Raw genomic sequence first — 27,021 nt, 5'->3', positions numbered from 1 at the left:
GCGATCTCACAAAACTCCATTATAATCGACGAAGCTCCCTACACTGCACAATGAATCTCTTATTTACACCCTGTCAACACTTTGTTTGTTATAATGAGAGGATATGTCTGTGATGCATTACTCAAAGCTGCAGAAACACGTATGTTAGAACCTTTGAAGCTCCCTCAGCGCAAACACTAATATGCTGATCGGGTCAGTCGCACAGGTGCTCCTAAATATTATTTCATAGTCGCACACAGTAGTTTTCAGTCGCAAATGCGACTCGCACTGTAGAGCCCTGCATTATGTTATCATTACTAACTTGTTTAATATTCAGTCCACATGCATGAAGTGTAAAACGAGAAGGGCATAACCTTACGAAAAAAGAAAACACGCAAAAATCGCGGTTGCTGCGGTTCTTGCATTCCTCTGCGGTTTGCTCATCAATAGGGCGGTATTGCGATTTTGCGTTTATCGCGACAGCCCTATGTAAAACTCTTGGACATATTTTTAAAGAGCCTGTACAGCAGACTGTATATATTTCACATAGTTTTGAAAATCCAGCATTTAGTTGATCCAGATAAGTGCTCATCACCACAGTTGTAAACATGACGGCTTTCTTCTTTCATGAGGGATTTTGGCATCACTGCATCTTTGTTTCCATGCAGAATATTAAAGAATGCGACACACACATCAAGGAAATCCTATATATTTCAACCAATTCGATGACTACTTCGAAACTCCTGAAGTGTTTCAAATTTTGTGTGTGATACTGATCAGACATTCAGCCAGTGGTCTGTCTATCATTTTAGTGATAGGAAATTAATATTAAATTCATTAATCAGTGCTGTTTTATGCCTCTAATTGGATTTGTTCAGACATTTTTGACCCACGTGTGCTGCTTTTTGTATGTTGGTTTAAAATACTGGCACAATCTTGTTCTGTGTAAAGTATTTGAAGTGTTTACAGTTCTGGCTTTGTGTCCACTCATGGGGGCCTTTTCTTATGATGACCCACTTGGCATCAAGCTGAAGGTTTCTGGATTATTTGGCCTATAAATGTTTGACTGTATGTGGCATTTCAGTTTGTATGTGTGTGACTTTTGTCTCTGTAGAGGGCTTGTGATTTGTCCTGTTGAAATGTGTCTGTTTTGTGTCAAATGGAGTGTGTAATTGTTAAAGTTAGATCAAAACTAAATCTCGGACCTGGAAAATAGGCTGGGTTTTTATAACCGGCAGTGTATGAGATGGTTTATTGATTTGAATTGTGGGCTTATTTTTAATGTTTAAATTCCCTTGACAAATACAGGTTTTTTTTTTGTTGGCGAAAGAGACCAGGAAGTTTGAATGGGACAAATTGAAAGGCGTTTGAGTGAAGTTAAATGTAATACTACTTAATTGTGTTGCATTGTATTTAGTCTACTTAGACATGACATGTTATAGCAGGCATGTGACTCGCATTTGAAGGCTCGTAGGTCATCGAAATGTATCGTAGATCATATTAGCTTATGCAAATTTCCCTTACTCACGCCCAGTCAAGGAGTGTGTGTTGTGTTGTGCTGACATGACCTGCCTTTGATCTTTACGCACAGTCTCGTTTTCATTTTGTGGCCACTTCCTACTTGTTTCCTGTTTCCTCTGAGGACAACGGGTTGGGAAGCATCTTATCTGTGCTCATTTGGTGTCTCTGCACCACAATCGCTCGCTAGGATCAAATGTATTACTCGTATGCATGTAAGATAATTCTCTCATACACATAGACTGTTTGAAAAGCTCCGTTCACTCAGACAAAAAAAAAGTGTCACATTCCTCCTTACATGCAAACATGCATCATATTCACTCATGTTCATGTGCTGCCTCTTGTGGCAGCTGTGTGCGTTATATTACTGTGTCAGTCCCTCCCCCACCCTGAACCCATGTGGAAACATTTTGAATGCCCAGAAATACAAAACACTCATCTGAACTGGCAAGAGTGGAAACATGGCATTCCAGCAAAGAGGAAAAAGGCTGGTCACAATGTTTGTAAAGCTTGTTCCAGGGAATCATAGCATGTTTACAGAAACCTCATTCCTGTCTTTGTCAGCCTCTTCAAAATAGATTCTGGTTATTGGTGAAATGTATATTCACGTTGTCTTCAAAATCGGTTGTCCAAATATGAAGAGTTATACTTTTTATGCCTGTACATGGTGTTCTGATGATGTTTATAATATTATTATAACTCGGAAAAGGTCCTCGAGTCGGGATTTGAACTCGGGACGCCCGTAGTGCAACGGCGCTGTATGTCGGTGCGCTGCCCACAAGGCTATCGGCGTCGACAATGATGACAATTCTTTTAGGATGAGTGAAATTTGATTTTTTTTTTTTTTAAGAATGAAACTGAAAGGTTCATTGAAGTGAAGCAGAGCATGGTTTTCTGTCTGTGTGTGCAGGCTGTAGCACAGATAAATGCCAGATCTCCTCACCATCACAGATTGTGAGCTCATATCTGGGCCAGTTATCTTCCCAGATTCTCAGTAGGAATACAATTAGGCATGTTCCTGAAGTATATCGGTACATCTGACAAGTTTATTCTAAATAATATAATGCAATCCAGTGTCTACATGGTGTTGGTAGTAGGGGTGTGCGATAATCACAAAAAAGATATCTAGATATTTTATGGAATTTTGTTGATAACGATAATTGGATGATATTTTGCTGAGCATGATATTGTGCTGGTACTTTGACAGGTTTAGGACTGCCGTGGAAAGCTCACTCCCAAAGCTTTTAATATTCTGTGCAGTGGTTAGTTTGCAGGAGTAACAGAAATGAACTTTTCCAGTAAGTTTAAATAGATTTTTACTTTTCATGGACATTTTTACCTTTTGTAATGCCAGTTTTTTTTCTAACCTAATTAAATGTATGCATCATTTTTGTATCAGATGCTTAAATTTAATCAAATTCAAATAGTAAGACACTATAGGGCTGTTACCAATCAAATGAAATATCAACAAAAGTTGTGTTTGCAATGCAGAGTAAACGGAGAATCTGCATCTGAAGTGGCAGTAGACTGTTTAATGCACGAGTGAGTCATTGAGTCATTCATTCAACCCATTCGTTTAAGAAGCTGATAGATTCAGTAACGAAACACCGTTGAGTTTTGCCCAGAGATGCAAAACAGTTCTGCTGTGGCTTTGTTCGAAATTAAATGTATTCATTCATTTAAATTAAATGTAGGGTAAACGTACCTATTAAGCTCACGTACCCATTAAGCACACTTCCATTTTTGAGATCAGATTATAAAAAGAAAAAATAATTTATTATCCTACTTGATGTCTTAACCAATTGATGTGTTTGTTACTACATACCTCCTGTAATTTCAAGTCAATCAGATCATTGCACACCGAGATGGGTCTCCATGTGTTCACACTGCCTGGCGGCCATTTTGAAAGCTGTCTGAAAACTTTCACCAAAAGAGGAGCCCCTTAAATGTGCGTTTTTTTAGATGTTTAAGCCTTTATTTTGGGTAAGTTTCACTACTTATTGTAAAATTAAGAGATTAATGTTCAGACTTCTGCATATTATAACCTAGAACTTGGATGTGGGAAATAATTACAATACATGACCTAGACTATTTATTTAGCAAAATCTTGTCATTTTAATAAATAATACATGAAATTTATTACAAATTGTTGCTGCTCCCATTAAGCTCAGTGTGCTCTCTTTAGGCTCTTCTACATTGAACGTCTATGTAAATACTTCATAAACAGACTTTACATATAAACTGATGGTTGTCACTTTAAGTTAAGTTAATCGATTTTCTATAGATTCTGTCAACTCAAATCTGCAGACTGGCTCTGACCTTTGGCAGCTAGCTTCCTCCAGATTGTAAATCAGTGGAAAATCGGGCAAAAATCATGTAATGTATTCCAGCCTTAAGAGACTACAGATAAGTTGACATCCATTTAATAAGAGGCTTCATAATGAGGCTAGTTTCTGTGTTCATCCCCATAAATTAAATGTTTTATTGGTGTGTTTTATTTGATTTTTGAATGCGTTCTGAACGTGGACTCGTATAGATGTTGCAATGTGCTTAAATGACACTTCATTATGAATATATAACTGATCAAATTTAATGTCTTGTTGCTTGATTTTAGTGTTCTGTTTTTTTTTGTGATTTGACTTTGTACCTTCAAAAAATATATTTTTACAATTATTCTTTAAAAAATTTCCTTAAAATAAACAAGAATTTTTAATAAAACATGATGTGAGCTAATTGGGAACAGGGGTGTGCTTAAAGGGTACAAACATGTACCCATTAAGCACAGCCAGACTTTTTGCATTTAATGATGTATATCTTAATTTAAATGCTTTTGTCATTTAAAATAAAATTAAATATTTTTGTGTGAGAGATTAATATTTTATTTTAACATAACTTTTTGTACTGAAACTAATATCTTGTGCACTAAAAATGTCTCAATGTAGATTTTGGTGAGCTTAATAGGTACGTTTACCCTATACATTCATTTTTGTTGTCGAAGTAGAGCAAAAACAGGAACTTGTCTAAAATGCGAGTCACTTATTAAATTTTATCTTATTAACATTAAGTTTATTGTATTTTTCATCAAATCAATATCACATTTGCGCTCGTGCTGATATTTGGAGAAAAACGTTACTCTTCGTGTGATATTAACTTAATTATCAGATACATTTTTGCCCCCATTATCTTACAGTTTGGGGGAATTCTAAATGTATTTTAATAGACTTAATCTCGCAGTGAAAGCATGAACTCTTAATGTGCTCTAGTCTAATCTACACGTTTATATGTGCACTCTCTGGGTGTTTTTGTTTGGTTGTTGCGATATACTCGATAATGTAAAATTGCATATTGTTTAAACAAGAATTACAATATTATCATAGACTATATATCGCACACCCCTAGTTGCTAGTGCTGACTCAAGTCACAAACCCTTTTCATACATGTTATTGGTAGATAACTATTGCTTTGCTGCAGTGTGGTTCTTTGACTACATAAAAACTCAATGTCATTTGATTGGTTGTCAATAACATCACATATGATTGCTCAATGACATGTAGCGGCCACAAATAAATCCTTGTCCTGCCCAGTGTGGCTCTAATGTTCGTGCACAGTGAAGTGGCTGGATTGTCGTGTGTGAGCTTGGCAAACGATGATGGTGAAAAATGACCTTAAAAAGTTGGTTTCTGTGTACATCTGGGACTGAAGCCCACAGGATAAAAGCACAAAAACACAAAAATCGTAACTGTTGAGAATGAGAGTCTATTGATTGGTATTCTCTCTGGTGAAAAGGAGAGTGAAGCTTCAGACAAGCTTTTGTTGTTGTCAAGCTCCTCTGAAGCAGATCTGAGTGTAATTCCAGCCTATAAAAAGCAATAAGTTAAGTTACAAGAAAACACAAAGTAGTGATAAGTGTGTGTGCTTCTCTCTTCAGTACACTTTTAGTTCTCTTCTCGTCATTCTCCTCTGTGGTTACAGTGATGCTTTTCCTTTTTCCCGTCACTTTTATCTCTTAAGTCTCTTACTCTACATCTCTCTCTCTCTCTCTCTCTCTCTCTCGCTCTCACGCTCTCTCTCTGATTCAGGGAAATCTTGAGTCATGTTGTTGTACTTCAGATGAAAAAGATGTTTATTTCTCCTCGTATTTTGCAATCTTTTTATTTTCAGTAATGTGCACTGGTTTTACTTGGTTTATGTTGCCTCACTCCAAGAGCTGAGAGAGCAGAGTTTATGCAAGAATGTACTGGGGCTAATGTAAAGAGGTCAGAGGTCAATTCGGTGCATTTTTGACAGTGCTTGACCCCATGTTATTATATCTTTATTTTCATTTTTTGTGACGTTTAAAGGGAGCAAGTTGAGTGTTTTTATGGGAAAAGTCTCACTGAATGGCCTGTGTCAAGTGGCTTGCTAAATTCTCACACACACACAAACATCTAGAGGAAGTTTTGGATGGAAATTATGTTCTTGGTCAACTTCCTGTCAGATTTTGTTTCTCGGTTTTGTTTTCACACTTCCATGTCACTTATGTGCTGTGGGGAGGCGATAACCAGCAGACAAAGGTTACTCGATGTTTTTCATTCCACATCATTATACCTTACTCTTAAAAAAATAAAAAATACAAAAATAACTGTATTAACAGTAGAAACAGGACTGGAAATTGTGAGGAACTTCGTCTGAAATTGACTCAAACCAAATTATAACTCATTGTCCACATAAGTACCATGATAAAACTTATTAGAGCAACTTCTTACCTGTCTTTTAGAAGGAAAGTCAATGGGGATGCATTTGTGCATTTAGCTAAAACTTCAGTGTGAATGCTAATTATGAAGACAGATATTTCCTAAAACATGAATGAACATAAATAAAGTCTTGCTGTGAATTGTAACCAGTATATTTCTGTGTTTTCCAGATGTAGGAGAGCAGAAGGCCGTTATGCTGTTGACCGAGCTGCCATCATCAGTCACTGGAACTGGCTGCAGGCCCAAGTCTCGGATCTGGAGTACCGTATACGCCAACAGACCGACATTTACAGACAAATCCGCTCCAGCAAGGTGTGCACGTTTACTTTGTTCACTTTGTGCTGTTTACTGGAGTAGTTTAAGTTTTAACCCAGCAGAGGTGGCGTCTGCCTCTAGTAACTTGGCAACGTGGGTGCTCTCTCATGTTCCTGTGGTGAGGCACACTCTTGTGGGATCGTTGTTTCATGTTTCTTTTGCTCACTGTTTTTGTTTTAAACTGACACTTTTACAGCTTGTTTTCCTTGTGTGATTTAAACACAAACAAATAATTTGGAGAATATCATCATTATTTGGCACTATTTGTCTGAAATGTGAAATTATGGCTGTTTTAAGATCATTCTGATTCTACATGAAATGTGTTGAAATTGTGGATATGTATAGATGCACCGATTCACCAGCCAGTGATCAGAATCGGCCGATTTTTTGCATGACCGGCCCGGATCGGTGACCGGCCGATCAGTCTCACGTCTTGTTGATTCAGAGCCGATTCTTTTATTGCCAGCGGCGCCGGCAACGACGTCACAAGGTTATTATAGTTTTGAATTTTTTTAATCGTTTTATTTTAATATCGTTTTCAAATTTGCTATAAAATTCAGTTTAGTTTTTATTAGTTTCATTCATATTTTTGTTAGTTTTAGTTTAGTTTTTATTTTGTGAACGCATTTTTATTTGGTTTTTATATAGTTTAGTTTCAGTTTTAGTTTCAGTTTTGATTAAAGTTTAGCAGAATTAACGGATCACTTCCAGAGCGCAGACCAAAGAAAGATGTAGGCATAATTTAACCTTAGTGAGGCAAACATATAGCGACACAAAATTAACGCATGCCGAGATTGATTAGATAGTAAAAGTAGGCCTATACAAATATACGCCAAAGAAAGCAGGCAAGCCTTTTTTACTAAATTAATCTACACAAGTCGCGCTTAATGTCATATCCAATGATGTGTGTTGAGATATTTAGTATGAAAATAAATGTAGCCTGATTTGGTTATATGTCTTTCCTTATTTAACCATAATCATGATATTAGGCTATAACTGTGGTGTCTTGCTCACTTTTCCGTGAACAGCCGTGCATCAATCAAAACTGGGACTAATGAAATTCAATAATAACGGCAATCGCATTTAACAGTAAAGGCTTATATTTGAATGTTCTGGTTCTCGTCTGGTACAGAATTAAATTAGTGCTGCTGTCAGATAATGGGTCGGGTGTTCTGTTAAGTACTGCTGGTGCACGTTTACCAAACAGGACCCGTGCAGGCTTTAAACTGCTTTGCGTCTCTCCGTCAGATAACCCCATGTGCGTGATGCGCCATTACAGGTAGGCTATTTCCCTAAACCTCCACACAGCTCGTATATTTTTCCGCCAAGCGGTGAGAACGTAATGATTAGGAAAACGATTATTTATTTTTTATAATTATTATTTTATTTCAGTTAGTTTTTCAATAACTGTTGTCAGTTTAGTATCGTTTTAGTTTTTCTATTATTTTGACGTTTCTATTTTATTTGTTTACGAAATAGTTTTTTCATCAATCGTTTTAGTCTTAGTTTTCGTTTACGAAAATAATCTTGCGACGTCACAGCCACGCTCACAGTCGCGTGTAAACATGTCGTTTTGCGTGAGAATGATTCTAATTTTAATAGCATTCAGTGTAAACGGCGACTGATAATGTGTTTCTGTCGTGCCAGATGAGGCTTGTACAGCCTGAGTGAGTGTGTGAGAGAGACAGCACACACAAAGTAACTCACAGAAATTTATAGATGCATACTGCGGTAGGAAAAAAAAGATATTTACAAAATGTGATTTAGATAAACATTATACGGCCATGATGTTTCCCCGAATATCAATATCAACACCATTGCAATGTGACACTGATTTTATACAATGGTATTTCAATAAACAAGAAGTTAAAATTAAGTGACTTTATTTTATTTATTATTTTAAAGTGATTTTAGACAAAATATTGACAGTTTTTGCTCAATTTCGCTGACGAAAATAGTTACGCTCAAAGCCACAGCAGAACTGTTGCGTGTCTCCCCGAGCAACACACAGTGGTGTTTACTGAATGAATCCACATTTTTGAACGAATCGAGTGAGTCAATGATTCAGTAACCCATTCATAAGGACAGTCACTTGCCTCGTTTCTGAATGAATCAGCCGTTTGAATGAATCGGTTGAAAGAATGAATAAATGACTCGCTCATTAAAACTGACATTTGCCGCCACATACTGGTGGTTTAGTCATATCTAAAAGTATTGCATTTTTTTCAACATTTATTTGTATGTTTAAAAATTATGTAAAACATTAATCTTATAAAATTATTTATGCATTTGAAATTTTGCAGTGTAAATGCATTTATGGCACCTCAGCTTCATCAAACTGTCTGTGTAAATGCATCTAATGCCACTTCAGATGCAGTTCTGTTTCCTCAGCAGTGGTAAGATAGAGTTTAATACTAATTTCATTTGAATGGTAACAACTCGGGTACAGTTTCTTATTATTCTAACTGAATTAACTGAAACAAATTAAGAATTTGTGTGAGAATGTGTTTAACCTTATTAAACACATTTAATAAGGTTAGGGGGGAAAAATGACCATTTATAAACATAGTGGGAAAATGACATCTGTTTTGTTACATACAGCAACTCATTTTAAGTGAACTATTTCTTCCCTTTTCCAGTCACAGAGCACTTTATTTTGAGAGTTGTTTAAGTGAGAGAAAATCTGTAACTTAGTCCAGATTGGGGGAATTGTAATGTTTAATAATTTCTTTTATTATGTAAATTATTTTTGCATTGAAATTTGCATAGATATTTGTTTGTATATGCTGTCAATTATAGTTCTTAGAAAGAAAATCGGAATCTGCAAAAATCGGTATCGGCAGGTCACACTTCCAAAAAAATCAGAAATCTGAATCGGCCAAGAAAATTGCAATCGATGCATCTCTAGATATGTATTGGTTGATCTCATAAATCAATTTTCAGGATATTTTATATATTAACTGTTTAAGTTGTAATATTTCACAATATTACTGTTTTTACTGTATTTTTTAATCAAATAATTGCAACATTGCTGAGCAAAAGAGACTTCTTTCTAAAAAAAAAAAAATTGCATACAGGCACAAACATTTTTCTATACATTTATCAGGGTTTTTTAATATGTGATTTGCATGAGACAAGTGTTGATAAATTTAATATTGACTGTAAAAAACTATTTTAAACAAAAACCTTGCTTCTGTTCTTTTCTAGAGAGCAAAAATGTTTTTTTTTAAAGAAGTATATTTTGCTCATCAAGGCTGCACTTATTTGATCAAACAGAGGAAAAACGGCAATATTGTGAAATATTACATTTAAAACAACAATTTTCTATTTTATTACACTTATAAATATAATTTATTCATGTGATGCAAAGTAGGGCTGCACGATATATCGAAATATCGCAAATAGTATGTATTTTTAATTACATTTTATTTTAGGGTGACTTGTAACATCTTGTCCAGGGACTACGGATGTAAAATAGCCTTGGCTAATTCTGGTACATTTACAGGAATGTTTTATTAATGTACAATGTCCCTGTCAACTAATAAATAAAATAAAATCTCGCACAGCGTCTCTTCAGTTCTGCCGCACATGTGCAAAGCGCGCGCAGACACACACACACACACACACACACACAGAGACGCACCTGAATACTACTGTTTATTTTATCTATGCTTGTAAATTGTGTATATTTTGTATGCTTGTATCTATGCTTGTAAACTATTGTAAATAGTACCCCCCTTTTTCTTTCTTTTTCTTTCTGACTGTTCACTTGCCTTTAATCATGTTTGAGCTTTCTCAGACTATAGTTTTTGCTGTGGTATATGAAGAAGTACTTAAAGTGTATGGAAAGCAAAGTCACAATGATATAAAATTAGTGTCATTCATTTTTTTTTTTTTTCATTCACATTGATGTTAAAATTACATTTTCTGATTTGTCACATTACTTTTTATGTAATGCTAAAACACTGCTGGTCACTTTCAGAAGTTGTAGTGATTCTTTCTTTTCCAAGAAAGAATGTGAAACAAATTGGTTATATAATTTTCATTTTTAAATATTTTAAAATATAATTTTAATAGATTTTTCACACTTTAAGCAATATCGTATCGCATATCGAATATCGCATTTTTTAACAAGGTATCGCGTATCGCATTTTTTTTCAATATCGCACAGCCCTAATGCAAAGCTACATTTTCAGCATTATTACTCCAGTTTTCAGTGTCACATGATCTTTCAGAAATCATTCTGATTTATTATCAATGTTGGAAACAGTTGTGCTGCTCAATATTTTTTTGTAACCTGTGATACTTTTTTCAGGATTCTTTGAATAAAAAATTTAAAACAGCATATTCAAATTGTAAATCTTTTCTAACAATGTCACTTTTTATCAATTTAACACATCCTTGCTGAGTAAAAGTATTAATTTCTTTAAATTCTTAAAAAAAAAAGAAGAAAATTACTGATCCCAAACTTTTGAACGTGTGTGTGTGTGTGTGTGTGTGTGTAAAATGCACAGATTCTTATCTCAAAAGTTATTTAAATTGAGTGCATGACACACTAGCATCAGATTGCAGATCTTCTGTTGTTTGTTACTGCAGATAAATGTTTGTTCTGCTGTCTCTGCAGTGAGGAACTTGTTTTTAGACTATTTTGATTGGAGCGAAAACACTGTCTCCAAGTTCTGGTCTATAATTTGTCTGTGTTTGTGCCTTGATAGGGCTCTGTTGTACTTGGGGAGAGCTCAGTGTGTGAGTCAGTACCAGAAGACAACAGTGACTCAAGGACAGAGACCATTACCTGCCCAGTCCCACGGGTAAGACCAGGGGCACTGACCCATGACCACACTGAAAAACCCTAAACAAACTACTACACAGACAGCCTAGTCCTGAACTCAATCTAAACTATCATGTAAGACCAATGCATGTGTTATTTTCTCTTACACCATATTATAAGTAATGAGTTATCTATAATAAAAAGACCCATTAGTGTGTTTAATTCCCACACAAACAGATAAAGCTCTCATGATACGGGCCCACGCATAGCCTTAGAGAATGCTGGGATTGTTGAGCGAGAGAATTGAGAAGAGGGGCTACAAACACTCGGTCCTTTTGTCTGTCATATGCAAAGCACTGCTGACCTTTTCATCCATTCAGAGTAGTGAAGAAATGCAGCAAGAACCATTCAACTCATCCAGACCAACTCGGGGGCAAAATTGGTGGGATGTGCTTTCCAACATCACATTTGTTTTTTTGTGTTTTTAGGAGCATGATACTGTTGCAGTGGAAACATCTGTATCATCCAATGCTATCATCACAGAAACAGGCTTGAGGAAAAGCTGTCGACCTGTGAGACAGGTCAATGGTGTTATCAACAGGTATGAAAGATCAAATATCATTTAAATGTGCATTCATTAATTTTTTTCCCTCATTGAAAAGGAGAAATGTCGCTTTTATTGTCATGTTCATTCAAGATGATTTCTTCTCCTCATTCAGCTTACGGCCCAGTTCCCCTGTCACCTTGGACCCAGACGACCAGAGCCGCTCTGAGTCCCAGCAGAAGCTGGAGATGGGCCCTCAGGCTTCCCGTGCACATGACAACACATGCGTGGCGGCCCGCACTCGTCCACTGCTCTCATGCAGGAAACGCAGAGTCCTCCGGCCCGGCTCACTCACCAGTCTCAATCGTAAGGTAAGGAGAATCGTGTTCCTTCTCAAGATCAAGACGTTGGTGGTTTTGAGCAGAGAGAGCTGTTTACACTTAAACACTTACCACATAACACATTTGCACTAAAACTGTTCACTAATGACAAATTTAGATTTTTTTTTTTAAACCCCTCCTTTTAGTCTCTGAATAAAAAGAGACAATTTTTTGACATGACATGTCGGTGAAGGTCACTAGGTATGAAAGTAGCGAGCGAGAGGTGTGCGAGGCGGCAAAAACAAGCTCTTTCAGTGTCACCTATGGAAGTGTTTTACTCAAGATATAGTGAGCTCCTTAAGGTCCCAGTGGGCTTCTTACAAAGGTTACAGATTAAATAGAAGCAGTGTCACAGAGATCACAGTACTGCTCCAGAACTGTCACTGCTGTCATTTAATGTGTTTCAAGTTGCTGTGAATGACAAATGGTTGACTAAAGCAAGTTTTTATCCTCCAAATATGATAATTACCTTACAAGGGAAAGAATTTGTTGCATATCTTGCATCTTTGGATGCAAATATTTTTAAGAATAATTTGTCATATCTTTAGTGCAGGTGTATGTGTGTGTGTGTGTGTAAGTAAGTATTATTGGTATTTATATTGTCATTGTACTAAAGATATAAATTATTCTTGAAAATATGTACATGCAAATAGAGAGACATGCAATAAATACATACTTTAAAGCTCTTTTATTATTCATTTTAACTTTCTTAAAAACTGTCAATATAGTGATTAATTTTGTGATTTGTGTCAGTCTTTAGAAAGCAGAAAACCACATTTAAAGCCTCAGCAATATCCTTTTAATGGTTTCCCATGTGAAGTTTGATGGATTTGTCATATAATATTGAAAGTTTTTGAACTTGGACATTTTCAACCCTGTTTGATGTTTAATTTATAGGATCAGGATTTTGGTTGAGTGGTGTTTCTATGTGAAATAGAAACCAGGCGGCTGTAAAAATGTAGTTTGGCTGGTTAGGACAGAAACTTGGATTTACATGAAAGACACAACTTTTATCATTCATCACCCCATGCCTGGTTAGGACATGGTGTAACAGTTTATGTCTAACAGGCAGCTGTCCTCTGAATGATGCAACAGTGTCTGCCATATTCATAAGACGGCTACAAAGTCTCCGCTCTTTTACAGATCTATTTGCTCTCTGAACAGCCTTTAAAACTCGATTCCTCCCATAACACAGGCCCACTGTGAGCGAGAATGCGCAGGCATGTGCTAAAACAATAAGCACAACCCCAGTCAAGCTCAGCTCCATTACAAATAACAGCGCTTGGATGTCATTCAGAGACAACGCTCTTGAAATGTTATGAGAAATGCCGCCAGTGTCATCATTGTACTAACAGCCAAATTCACTCACACTGCCAGTTATAAACTACCTGCTAACCGATGATGTACTGTCCAACTTCAAATCTTAAATTTATGGCCGGCACTCCAGATGAACGCTGCCCCAGTTAGAGGCAGAAGCTCAATGGCTTTTAAAATTTCCACCATTATGTTTGAACAAGGACAGATAGAAACATACTGATAGCTTATTAGCTGAATCTCTGTTTTCTGCTTTATTAAAAGTAACTGCATGTTTTTTTTTGTATTGTTTTTTTTTCTATATAATTTCTATTTTAAATGTTAAGCAGTTTGCTTTTTATAGCTATACTGTATATTATCGCAACCTTAATTACATCAAAAAAATACAAGGACAGATAGAAACATACTGATAGCTTATTAGCTGAATCTCTGTTTTCTGCTTTATTAAAAGTAACTGCATGTTTTTTTTTGTATTGTTTTTTTTTCTATATAATTTCTATTTTAAATGTTATTTAAGCAGTTTGCTTTTTATAGCTATATTGTATATTATCGCAACCTTAATTACATCAAAAAAAACAAAACTATTTGGCTACTTTACAGATTACGATTGAATATTGTCTGTTTAATTGTGCAGCTATGCAGAACTGTTAACAATATAGCTTTTATCTGTAAGTTAAATAGTTTTGCTTAACTTAAGCATAAAAGGTTTGTTAGTTCTTTAGTTGACATGTTTCGAAATGTGCAAAATGGATCTGGAAACACTTTGTTGAAATGCAACAGAATTTGCATTTCATTGCAACTAAGAAACCAGTTTAGTTCTGTAATTCCAGGTGTTTTCTGTGTGATTGCCGCCATGATAGTCCCTGTAAAAAACTGTCCTGCTCTAATGTGAAGCACTCTTGTTTGAATAGGCTCGGAAAAACTGGGCACAGTTGCCAATAGCAACCCGTTCTCTCTTTCTCTCCAGTGCTGTGCTCTGGGTTAATGACACGAGCACATGAGCGCTAGGGAACCTGCCACATGCAAAACTGGGACAGCAGCTCAGGATCCGTGTGTGGTCATCTGCTGCAGAGATTTGTGTGAGAGCATCAGGTTGGAAGGGTTGACTCAAGTAAACGTAGACAAAGGGAAAGGCTGATCACTGCCAGATATAAATTTTGGATGCTGGTGCTCCAGAGATTTCAGTCACAAAAAGCAAGATCACAGTGGACGGCACTTAAAAGACTGGATTTTTATTTTAATTTTAAGATGAATAAAAAGCATATTTGATGATGATCTATGCATGCTGTTTTTTATTTCTTTTTTTGTTTGTTTTTTGAGCACAAAAATAAATATACAAGTCATGTTCTATACCTAGTATAATACTTACACAAATCTTTAATGTCTTAAATACACTATTCAGAATTTAAGGCTGCAAAACGTTTAGGGGGGAAAAAAACTTGCGTTGTTCATTCAGTAAATATTTCTGTGTTTATGTTAGTATCTGTCGATACACTATGTGTTGATAAATTGTTACGTAAGATCATCTATAGTTCAAAAGTGGCACTTTACAATAAGGTTCCATTTGTTAACTATATTTAATGCAATACATTTGTTATAGTATTACTCTGTTAACATTAGTTAATAAAAATATAACTGTTCATTGTTAGTCCTTGTTAGCTCAGGTCCTTTCAATAACATTCATTTTAATAATGTATTAGTAAATGTTGAAATCAACATTAACTAAGATTAATAAATGCTGTTATTCTTCTACTGCTGCTGCTACTTCATCATCATCTTAATGTTGAAAACAGTTGTTATATTATAAATTATTTGTGGAAATGGTAATGCATTTTTTCACTATTCTTTGGTCACAAGAACAGCATTTATATAAATTGTTTATTTTGATCAGTTCAATGTGACCTTTCTCCATAAAAGTATTAGTTTCTTTTAAAAAAAATAACTGTAGTATACATTGAATATTTATTCTTTTGTGCAGTCGTGTATCAATGCAGGGCTGATGTGTTTCTTTTATTATTTTTTTTTCATACCATTTAAATTTTTTTTATCATTCATACATCTACACTATCTTCTGTGCTTGTCATTCTCTCTGTCAGGCTCAGAGGTCAGTGGCTCCTCGCTGTGGCTGTGAGCTGAACGCTCAGTGTGTGATGTGCAGTGGACGTGCTCTCCCTCCTGCAGACACCCAGCACCAGCTCCCTCTACTGGACAGACTGGCACAGTTCGACCCCTGCGTTCACCCCATCCTCTCATTTACAGACGGTGAGGACACACCCCTGTCCTTTAATTGCTTGTTTCTCTCATTCTTTCTGGTATGCACACATGTATGTAGACAAAAACAGTGACAGCATTAAGGCCCTTCCCTTGTTCTGCTCCGTCTCGCGCACAGCTGTGTCCACACAGCTTTCAAAGTTCTTTCAAACGGGGATGAGCATATATGGACGAGTTCGATACATGCACAGCACCACTTAGTAGACTCATTCGGTCTCAACATTCCCCTCGCACCTTCGCTGTTGTATGCTTACCATCCACGCGGTAACACAGATGGCTGAAGTATCTATCCCCGCTGTTCATTTCCCACAACTGCCTCAAGGATGAGGAGTTTTAATAAAGGGTTTTTTTCCCACTGTATAACAACTAGGTGTTAATTTAAGTGTTAATTATTCTAGATCTGGTGATTGCACCTCTTAAAATAACCTGTAGGCTGCTCTGGGTTTAGAGCAGGTCATTAGTGCCGAGATTTCAGAACAGTTTTTGCTTTTCATGTCTGTGAAAATTCATTAGCATTAGTGTAACGGTGGTGGCCCCCCAAAGTTAAATTGTAGTATTTAAGGCAAGTATTGCCACATTAGATTTGAGGAGCTGATCTTAGATCAGGATTAGCTGATCAAGCATTCGTCTGCCTGACCTTTGCAGTGATAACTAGTAGCAGCTAGCTTAGTCAGACTAGCTGATAGAGACGTATTTTCCCTCATTAATATGAACCGGTTGTCCTCTCGAATCTGGCGTCTATAGTGCAAATGAATGATGGGCGTAGAAGAGGCAGGTGACACCATGGGTGAAACTCGAGTAGATGGAGGGAAAAAAAGGAAGAGGAACCTCGGTACAATGAATACTAGAGTCGAGCTCTGATGCCCTCTGCTGGAGATTTTACTCATGACACTTTGTGTCACTGATGTTTGCAGAGAATTGTCATCACTATTCACATTAGTACAGTAGCCAAAGGATGAAAAGTCTTTTTGAATGAGATTTATGTCTAATCGTGTTTGGTTTGATTCTAAGAGAATGCACATAATTGTCCTCTTATGTCTCTCATACACATTTTAATTTATACCTTTGATTTCCTTTTAATTAATTATTTATTTAAATATTTTAATATGGGTAACACTTTAACACTTTGTCATTTTTACACATTACATATGCTTACTACAGTAAGAACAGAAAATAATGCAGAATAACATGCAATAACCCTAAAACAAACCTAATCCTACCCCTAACCTTATAATAAGTATGTTGTTAGTAATCTATTTTACACCCAGTATTTAAATGTACAACTGCGCTTTAACAGGTTACCTTAAAAGTAACCTTAATGGTTATCCTTTTTTTTTTAATCAATATTTGAAGCACTTTGAATTTACACTTTGAATTGTGTATGAAATGTGACACGTAAATATAATGTATTCCAAAATTGCATTGTAAATCAGTTTGGATGGCAGGTAGTTAAATGTAAATGCTTGTGTCTGAATCCCAATCCCATTTCACCCTTTCTTCCCATAATTACCTGACCTCTTTTTACTGTTTCTGGCCCATCAATGAAAATTGCATTAAAAAAAAAAAAAATCTCTTGGAAGACTTAAAGCCAGCTTGAACCGATTTTACTTTCACTATCTGATGTTTTTTAAAGTGAAACAGGATATTCAACAAGGCGAATGTTATGTGAGACTTGTCTATCTGGAATTTTAAAAAATTACAAGACTTGATGTCTGCCAGGTTTTTTGGAGATGGAGAAAGTTATTACATTTTGATGACAGATTAGGAAGAGGAACAGATGACATGATCTACCTGGAAGCCTGGGTTTCTGACCATGTTTCAGATGATAAACTCTGTCGTCTGCTCTCTCAGATGTGATGATGAATCTACATATGCAGCGTGTGCTGAAGGGACACTGGCAGAATCGTCCTCTGGAGAAGATCAAGCCCATCAAGAAGATGACGCTCAAGCACAAGTTGTGTTTGGGTAGCCGCATCTCAGACCCGTCATCCAAAGACAAACACAAGCTTGCCAGCTCTCTCCTCTCCACAGTCCGTGAGTGTGAAAACAACTACAAGAGACACCAAAACACCTCATTTATTTGCCTTAAAGGGCTTTTATTAAAATTGAAAATAGAAAGGAAATAGGAAAAGTTAAGGGAGCTAGAGTCAAACCTGGGTGCCCTGCATGAGCACCGTGGCTCAGAATGACTGTATCGTGCACGCTAACATCTAGGCCACGGCTTTGGCAGTATACAAAATTGTGAGTGAAAATCCCCTGCTTCCTCAGCATCTGAAATGTCAGGAGCTGTTTTTTCTGTAATTGAGGCAAATTCTCACACCTTTAGGAGAATCTAAATGTGACGGCCCTCATGGGCAGTTAAAGTGACCTGTGAGTGTCTGGCCGTCATTAGCTGTTCTCTGCCAGACGCTCGTCGCAGTTATTTCTGGCATGATATAAGTCCAGCCACAGTTGCTGACTCCATTTGTTTCTTTTATATTCCCTATATGAATTATAGAACTCTGAAAGACGTCCAGATGTAGTGCTGTGTATTGTAGAGTTGAGTCATGTGTAATATAAAGAAATGTATTACTATTATTGGTAGTTGTGTATTTAGTCCAATTTATTGAGAGATTTTGGCATGACAATCATATTCGTTTTGCAAAAACAATTAGCAGATGTCCAAGAAAAATATTGCAAAACTATGTACATTACATAAAATAAAGTATACTGGCAAAGAAAGGATGTTATTAAATATTAAAAATGAAATTAGAAAAAAAAAAGATAAATTAACAAGTGCAGTAGTATGAAATAACCTTAAAAATATCCTTAAGAGATTAAAATGAATAATGGTGAAAATACATATAGAGTACCTGATAAAGAAAGGAGAACATTGACATTAAAAATGTAATTACGTTAATGGAAAAAAAAAATTTAAATGGCAAAACAATGTGAAACGCAACACAAATATGAAAAAACTAAAGATTAAATGGAAAACAGTACAGATTAAAAGATAAGTTAGAAATAAGGTAGAAAGAGAAGCTTAAACCAAAGACGACGGATGCAGTGTAACTGAAAACAAATGTAAAATGCTTAACAGTAACGATTAAAAGAGAAGTTACAAATAAATGTAATGTAAAAAAATGAGCAAGTGCGAGTGTAAATAATTTCACAAACTCTGTAAAACATCAAAATATGCAGAGATTAAGATAAAAAAAATTGTTTCCTCTTCATCAATTCATCAATCTTCCTGTTTGCCATTTCTCTCAGGTTCGTCGCATCCTAAGGTTCGCTCAGAGAAGGTCTTTCAGCAGCAGTTAGACATCCCAATCAGTGCCAGTAAACATGACTCTCGCAGGCCTTTCCACCAGAGCAGTTCTTTTGACAGGACTCACGGCCGAAAGAGACCTCGTGAACCCTCGCTGGACCGTACTGAGAGTATGTTGTTCATTCATTCATTCTTTTTCCCCCCTCCTCATTCATTCTTTTATTCGCTTCAGTCACGTTTACTTCCATCTCCCTCTTCTAACTCATCGAGTCAAGTCCTGTGACTCAGCACTGTCTTTGGTTTGTCTATAGATGCTCCAAAGTTGAATATGGACATGGGGAGTCTGTGCCCATCTCTGTCTGCTCTCAACACACCCACCCACAGTCCTCTGATGAGACAGCCGTCAATCTCCGAGACCTCCACACCCCTCCACCTCAACAGCAGCACTGCCGTAAGATGCTCTTCAAAGCGTCTGTTTGTGTAAACTCTTGAGATCAAGTTGCTTAGGCCTGTATGTGATTCTTTCAGACTATTCGCCGACGGAGAGGAGAGAGCCCATTTGACATCAATAACATCGTCATCCCCATGTCTGTGGCCGCCACCACCCGAGTGGAGAAACTACAGTACAAAGAGATCCTTACCCCAAGGTCAGAGACACAAGCTGTCTATCCATACCTGCCTCATATATTCAAAGAATTGTTCTTTAACTACTAAATATTCTGCCCTTTGCTTTTTAATTGCAGTTGGCGAGAAGTGGACACTTTTGCAAAACCAATATCTGAAGAGGATGATGCTGTGGAGGTACGGCCTTGCAATTGGTCACCCAACAGTTATTTTAGGCTGTGTTTCAAGCCAGTAAGCTGCATACCTAGACATTTAGGGTGTTAACGGTTTGTTACATTAAGCAGGATGATGATGCCCCAAAATGCTTTCTTGGTAGGCAGCTCATTAGGTTTTAAGATCTAAATTGGCTGACAATGTAATACAAATCTAGACAGTCTGGAAAGCAGTTTTGTCAAATATGATTAACTAGTGTCAACACATAATGTCTGATTCCTGAAAAATGACTCTTATGAGCAGATTCTTTTTAATGAGTCAAAAAGATTCACAAAACAGCCTCAAACCTTTTGTGAAGTTAGCGTTTTGAATCAAACTGTTGGCAGACTGTTGGTTTCTGTTGGCAGATTCAAAAAATGTTGTTAAAATATTCAAATGCGTACTGAAGTCAGGGATTAAAGTCCCGTCGCTACGACGGATTTCCGTCAGTTCATAAAGAGAGTCACTTGCTTCATTCCTGAATGATTCAGCCGTTTGAATGAATCAATTGAATGAATGATTCAGTGATAAAATCAGTGACTTGCCGCCACCTGCTGGCGGATTTAGTTTCATTTTTAGCCTATAATTTCAGTTATTTAAATCATATTTCTGTATTCAAAATTTTATATTTAAAACATTAATCTCCACATGAATTTATGAATTTAATTGCACTCATGCTACCTCTGAGCCTCATTAAACGTCTGAAAATGTACCTACAAGCCACTTTTGTGTTCTTCTGTGCCACCTCTGTAGTAAAAATTTATTTATTTATACTAATTTCATATGATTGGTAACTTATTTGTCTTATTCTACTTATTATATTGCAGGGGTTAAAGCAAAAAAAAAAAAATCTTTTGACTGAAAATTTTTCTTCGACCAAACTCCATTCCTCAGCCATACCTCACACACCCAGTTTAAGAGCCGTTTTTCTTCTTCTTGTAATTAGGAGCGCTTGTCCTCCTAATGAAAAATTTTTGGAGCACCTTCTGATAAATAATCAAAAATTAGCCTTCCTAATACGAGAATATGAGACATTTGACTCCTTAAAGTGACTTATAGGAGTATTTTATCTTTACCTTTGTAATGGCATCATTTTCATCTGTCAAATTAAAAAATTTAAGTTTATAATCTTTTTAAAATGTCTATTTACAATGAGTTACCAATCATATGAAATTAGTATTAATAATTTAATTTGTACTACAGAGGTGGCACAGAAGAACAAAAAAGTGGCTTGTAGGTACATTTTCAGACGTTTAATGAGGCTCAGAGGTAGCATGTGGAATTAGCATAAATTCATGTGGAGATTGTTTTAAATATAAAATTTTGAATACAGAAATACAATTTAAATAACTGAAATTATAGGCTAAAAATTAAACTAAATCCACCAGCAGGTGGCGGCAAGTCACTGATTTTATCACTGAATCATTCATTCAATTGATTCGTTCGAACAGCTGAATCATTCAGGAATGAAGCAAGTGACTCGAAATCCAGAAATCCGTCGTAGTGACGGAACTTCAATCCCTGTGAAGTGCTTCTGAACAAACATCGTTATCAAGTGATTCTGTAATTTGTGATTTGGCTTGTTAATGTTTCTTTTTTTTTTTTGCCTGTAGGCCTGAATACTGCCCGGTGTATGTTTTTAATGATCTTCTCTCATTGTCTCAGATTGAGGATCTCTCTGACGTCACGTTCTCTCAGCTTCACCTTCTGTGTGAGGAGCAGGAGCGCTCTCGCTGGAGTTGGACTGCCAGCAACATCGCAAAGAGAAGGGGCAGCAGGTGGGGCAACACAACTCAAAATGCTCTTCTCTGCCCTTTTTAGGATCAAGTGCAATTTCTCCTGATTAACAACTTTGTAACTGTCTGTGCCTGTCCATTTTGTACTTCATGATGCCAAATGAATAACCTGCCAGTTTTAAACATGAGAGAAGAATTGCTGTGAAAAACGACTACAGGCAGTTCGCTTACCTCAACAGTATATTGAGAACTTATTGAAGCAATAAGCATTACATCGATGTCACCTCAGTTCCACTGATGGGGTGTTACATACATTTAGTCCTGGTTCACACTGTCATTTCTAACACCAAACCTAAAGATACAAAACCAAAGGCATGAAGATTTGTGACCCTCTGTGAAATCCAGGCTAAAGTCTCAAAATCTAATTATGAGATAACAAGCATCAGTTTTATTTCAACCATTGATTTCACTATGATTTCAATCTTTGACATGGTCTTAGTCAGTAATAATAATATCAATGTTACATTTTCATAGAATGTTCTTTACCTTATGAAGGATGATTTTATATAGAAAACAGTAAATCACCAAAAAATGACTTTAGCTGGGTTTTCACAGACAGGGTTACATATGGTCATAACCCGATTGGGCAGCTTTTATGATGTATATTTTGCAACCGATCTTACCAAACATCCAAAATAATGCTGTGTGCAGGGCTAAACACTCGTTGTATGTGTGTATTTCAGTCAAACCACATCTTTTCTTGTTTGGTGTGCACCAAGGTTTGGATGGCAGCGTTTACATTTATTCACCGCACTAATGGAGCAATCGCACTAGAGTTAGTTTTAATCTAATCAAACCTGCCAAGCCTGAACACACATGATGACCAGCGCTAATCTTTGTCTCCACAGGTCATACAAGTCTGTGGACGGACGGACAACCCCCTTGCTGTGTGGCACAAACCCCTCCACACCGCAGCCCTCGTCTCCAGACACGGCGCATTTCCACATGCTGCATGATTACAACTCGGTGGCATCTCCATCCAGCCCTGTCAGTCCAGAGATGCTGATGCTGTCCGGCCTCCACACGCCCGGCTCCAGAGACTCCCAACGGCTGCTGTCCAACGAGGACACGCGCTGCTCCACCCCAGATACCTACGAGGAAATGGTAGGCTCCTGATATAGAAGAAGCATGGGTAAATTTCCTAGAATTTATGTTGGCTAGTGTTTCAGGTAAAGCTAGAGGCTTTATTGTACATTGAAATTCACATGTGCTCCGTTGTACTGCAGTACATTTTAGGGATGTAACGATTACCGGTTTGACGATAAATCATGATAAAATTCCCCACGGTTAGTATTACGGTTTCATATTTTAATTATCATTAAAACCTTATTAGATTAACGCGATTTGAACAACTCGCGATAAATAAATACTGTCCAGCATAAAGCACAGTTTTAAGTAACAGTCTCGCGTGCGCACAGCAGCAGAGTAGTTTCGTTTTGAGTGAAACAGGGCGGAAAAGCTGGGAGGTTTTAAAAGAGTGCTAAGGGAATTATACAAATGAATATATGAATGAATTAATAACATGAATGTACCTCTGAAGGTTCTGACTGTCTTCAGAAACGATTGATGGCATTTTGTTTTCATATTCGCTCCATGTAATACCTAAAGGAAGTGTTCTCATTTTATTTGTTGTGTGCTGATTTTTAAATATAAAACTTGAAGTGATTTATGTGTCTGTACTTTATGAACATCTCCAGCACATTTTAACAATACCGTGATAATACTGATAACCGTGATAATTTTGGTCACTATAATCGTGATAAGAAATGTTCATATCGTTACATCCCTAGTACATTTACTACAAGGACTGTCACATTGGTGCAACTGAGGAGGAATTAGGAAACAGACAACCTTCTGGAAACAACCTTTTGGTTATTCTGTGTTCAGATATTTACTTGGTGTGTCTCTGTTTGTCTCTACGGGCTCCCCAGCCGGTACAGCCATGGGAATGCCGGACCTTTCCCCTGGATGTGGATCCACAGCAGGAGAGCGAAATCCTACACAGTCCAGATGGTGAGAGGTCCTGTAGGACCATTCGACGGGTGTCTGGGAGCAGGTCGTCCAAGTCGGAGTCTGACGCTGGGCCTTCGTCACCTCTCGGCGATGACGGCGCCAAACAAAAACAAACCAACCCACCCAAACCTACTCACCGATGAAGCCTAGACTCTGCCCACCCACCGAACCCCCCGCCCACCAGCTTTCACAAACTCCTGAAACAGCAGCATCATAGATGGAAAAAAACAACAACAACAACGAAACGAATGAAAGTCCCTGTTGTTTGATATTCAAACATCAGTAAATTCTTTCACGGTTTTTAGTGAATTGTATGGAGATATATATGAAGACCAGTTTTAATTCAGTCTCGCTTTTGGGTCACTGGAGAAAAAATATGTTTCAAAAATAAAAAGGAAGAAAGAAGCTTGAGGGCTAAACCAAAATAAGAAGCTCTGAAACGTATCGTATATCGCAGAAGAGCACTTCCCCCTTAACATGCTGTCGTACTGAGGGGCTCGGCTCGATATTTCCAATATCCCACCTAAAATTACTCATTCAGGTTTGCAGTTTATACTGGAGTGATAAAACGCAAAAATAAAGCCAATGATAATGATTGCAAGAGACTTGCACGAAGGCGCAGAAGCCTGTCTTTGTTCTTTCTGAGTGAAAGCACTTCAAATTCTTTTTCTCTACACATTCCCTGCCTATTATTTTAAACAGACAAACCTGCCCGAGAATTTCATAAATTCCACTTTCTGGTTTCATTTCAGTCACATGTTCTCGTTAATACCATGGTTTGTCTGTGCCCCACTTCTGTCAAAGTGACGGAGAGAGCAGGTGCCAGAAAACGAAACTGCCGTGTCGCTCTCATGCGCCTTTTAAACGCCACCGTTTGATTAGAGCACTTAATTGGTCTCTTGCACGACACGATTGCCAGTAAACTTAAAATCAGCACCTGAATAAATGTGCAGGATGTGCTAACATTTGAGATGGCTCTTTCTCATGTGGGCTTGCATTAGTGTGAATTTTAAAGCACTTGACGTCGCTGTGCATGATCAGGTTAGTCCAGAAAACGTGCAGTCACTCCAATATAAACTGAAATTTGCTGCCACTTGACTCGGCTTTTCTTCGATTTCGTTCTAACCGTATATAAAAGAGCCCTTCCATTGATTGGTCAGGTCTAAACTCTTTGTTTAATAAAACAATCTGTTGCTGCCACTTGACTCGGCTTTTCTTCGATTTCGTTCTAACCGTATATAAAAGAGCCTTTCCATTGATTGGTCAGGTCTAAACTCTTTTGTTTAATAAAACAATCTGCAGTACCTACAGCCATCATCGAATCCCGTAACTTGACGTTCGAGTAATAATGTTAGCTGGAGTGCTTGATAGGAAAGGACATGGCAAATTTTCATTCGTTGGCTCCTCAGTTGCTGGCGGTCACAGCCCCGTTTTTCCATTGTGTAACGATGAGGAACGATTTCTGTTAGTTCCCCAGTCAGTGAGTCACTGCTTGCAACTCCTTCCTGTTATTTTAACTAATACGAATGTACAAGTCTAATAGCGGACACCAGTTACTTAAGATTTTTATAAGTAGCTTCTCTGTATCTGTCGTCACACGTTTCTAGCTATTGTAGCCATTTGTTCTTGTTAAAGGGATGTCATGTAAACCAGAAATCCTTAATATATTCCTTTTATCTCACTGGAGTGTAACAGCGTTCATAGCGTCGGAGAAATCTCATCTGTTGAGGTTGTGTGGCAAATCGTAAGGGGACCATCCACGACTGTCCCATTTCCTGCTGAGAAAACCCACCGCCCCTTTCATTCTTAATATCATTAATTATGGTTTTATGTCTCTCTCTGTGGGGGTCTGTGTACTTATCAGGCAAATGTACCATAAGGTTTGACTAGCTTTCAAAAGCCAATATTGTATCGTGTGAGTTATTTTCATACTTTGAATTTCCAATGTGGTGAATGAGGGTTGGGTGAGTCTGGTATATCCTTTAGCATGTAATAGTTTGTACAAAACAACAATAACAACAAAAAGTTTATTTTGTACATACCTTGTTTGATTCTTTACTGTGTTTGATGTTCAGGCTGTAGCTGTCCTGATTGTCTAGGGAGAAGTCACACGAGAATATTTAACACTTTCTTTATGGAGAGGCAACAAGAAACAAAACATTGTTTATGGATAATTGGCCGATCTGACAGACAGGCAATGTTTGTGCTTCTCAAATTAAAAGTGAATTATATTGTACTCGGACGTCTTCTGTCTTTCTGTTGTCCTAGAAACATGTTTTCATCAGGTTCATATATGTAGCCAGTTCAATTGTTACAGATATACTGCTTTGATCTGTAAGAATTTGGATTAGACCTTGCATTTCTTTAACATGTTTATATACATTTGACATATTTATATAATGTTTAAACCCTTACAAACATATTACAGTTGTTCACGCTAATGTTCAAGGTCAGCAGAGAAAGGTTGTGGTTACTTATTTATCTGCACTGTAATTATCTGGATAAAATTATCATGTGGTAAAATTTAAAATTATCACAAAACAGTAAAAGGAAGCTTAAAAACACATTTTTTTTACTTTTCCAGGCTGCATATATATAATTTTTTTTTTTTTTAACTGCAGAACTTTTGTTCACTTTAGCCGAAGCAGCCTGGAAAGAAGAGGGGAAAACTGCATTTAATTTACTATAATTTAAACTAAAGCAGCAATATTTGGATGATAGCGTTTTCAAATTTGCATTCTGGAAACCGCTTCCTATTGACCTTACCAGGATGCTTTGAAAGGTACTCAGTTGGAAAGACAGCTATTTAGTCTTTGTACTGCCATCTAGCGGCGATGATACTGAATCTCGCACATTCACATTCATATATTTGGTTACCAGCATAATAAAAAAAAAAGTTCTATTCTCCGTTATTGATTTACTCGGTTCCGTCGTCTTGTCATGTGATCTGAACATGAGGCGACCCGCTATATATAAATTTAAAAAACTGCTTTTGTTATTGATTTACTCGGTTCCGTCGTCTTGTCATGTGATCTGAACATGAGGCGACAGATTTTTAAACAGATTTTTTTCAATAGTCTTGGACTGGTTTTTCACATGTGAAACTTTAAAACGTAAAAAATGACACTGTACCTTTAAGTATATCTAGTGTTTATAACCATTACTGTATAAAACGCATCCACTGAGTAAATAATCTGAACTTCTGAAGGGAAAAGGAAACCAAAAGAGCAATCTCAAAGGACACAGAAAGCAGTTTAATACGGACTTTATTTCCAAATTCACGTTTACAGCAAGGAGTATCAGTGTAAACCAATTAATAAAACA

At 37.0% G+C, this 27,021-nt stretch overlaps 1 protein-coding gene across 4 annotated transcripts in view; it reads left to right on the top strand.

Annotated features, from left to right (window-relative positions):
* Positions 1-24,882, top strand: part of LOC107740647 (KAT8 regulatory NSL complex subunit 1-like) — a 75,823-nt gene extending 50,941 nt beyond the window's left edge. For 2 of the 4 annotated variants that reach the window (XM_016553150.1, XM_016553149.1), the window contains 13 exons: positions 6,401-6,542; positions 11,261-11,356; positions 11,805-11,917; positions 12,036-12,231; positions 15,651-15,816; positions 17,677-17,859; positions 19,075-19,242; positions 19,384-19,523; positions 19,601-19,719; positions 19,816-19,873; positions 21,554-21,666; positions 22,533-22,788; positions 23,607-24,882. In XM_016553150.1, the coding sequence (XP_016408636.1) occupies positions 6,401-6,542; positions 11,261-11,356; positions 11,805-11,917; positions 12,036-12,231; positions 15,651-15,816; positions 17,677-17,859; positions 19,075-19,242; positions 19,384-19,523; positions 19,601-19,719; positions 19,816-19,873; positions 21,554-21,666; positions 22,533-22,788; positions 23,607-23,840 (1,984 nt within the window). In that variant the 3' untranslated portion in view covers positions 23,841-24,882. The remainder of the gene's footprint in view (positions 1-6,400; positions 6,543-11,260; positions 11,357-11,804; positions 11,918-12,035; positions 12,232-15,650; positions 15,817-17,676; positions 17,860-19,074; positions 19,243-19,383; positions 19,524-19,600; positions 19,720-19,815; positions 19,874-21,553; positions 21,667-22,532; positions 22,789-23,606) is intronic. The other 2 variants (XM_016553151.1, XM_016553152.1) reach the window with 2 other exon arrangements.
* Positions 24,883-27,021: the final 2,139 nt, after the last annotated feature.

This window comes from Sinocyclocheilus rhinocerous, unplaced genomic scaffold (assembly GCF_001515625.1).
Source record: "Sinocyclocheilus rhinocerous isolate Xijiao unplaced genomic scaffold, SAMN03320098_v1.1 scaffold705, whole genome shotgun sequence".
Classification (NCBI taxonomy): Eukaryota; Metazoa; Chordata; class Actinopteri; order Cypriniformes; family Cyprinidae; genus Sinocyclocheilus; species Sinocyclocheilus rhinocerous.
This window is presented reverse-complemented; position numbering and strand designations above follow the sequence as displayed.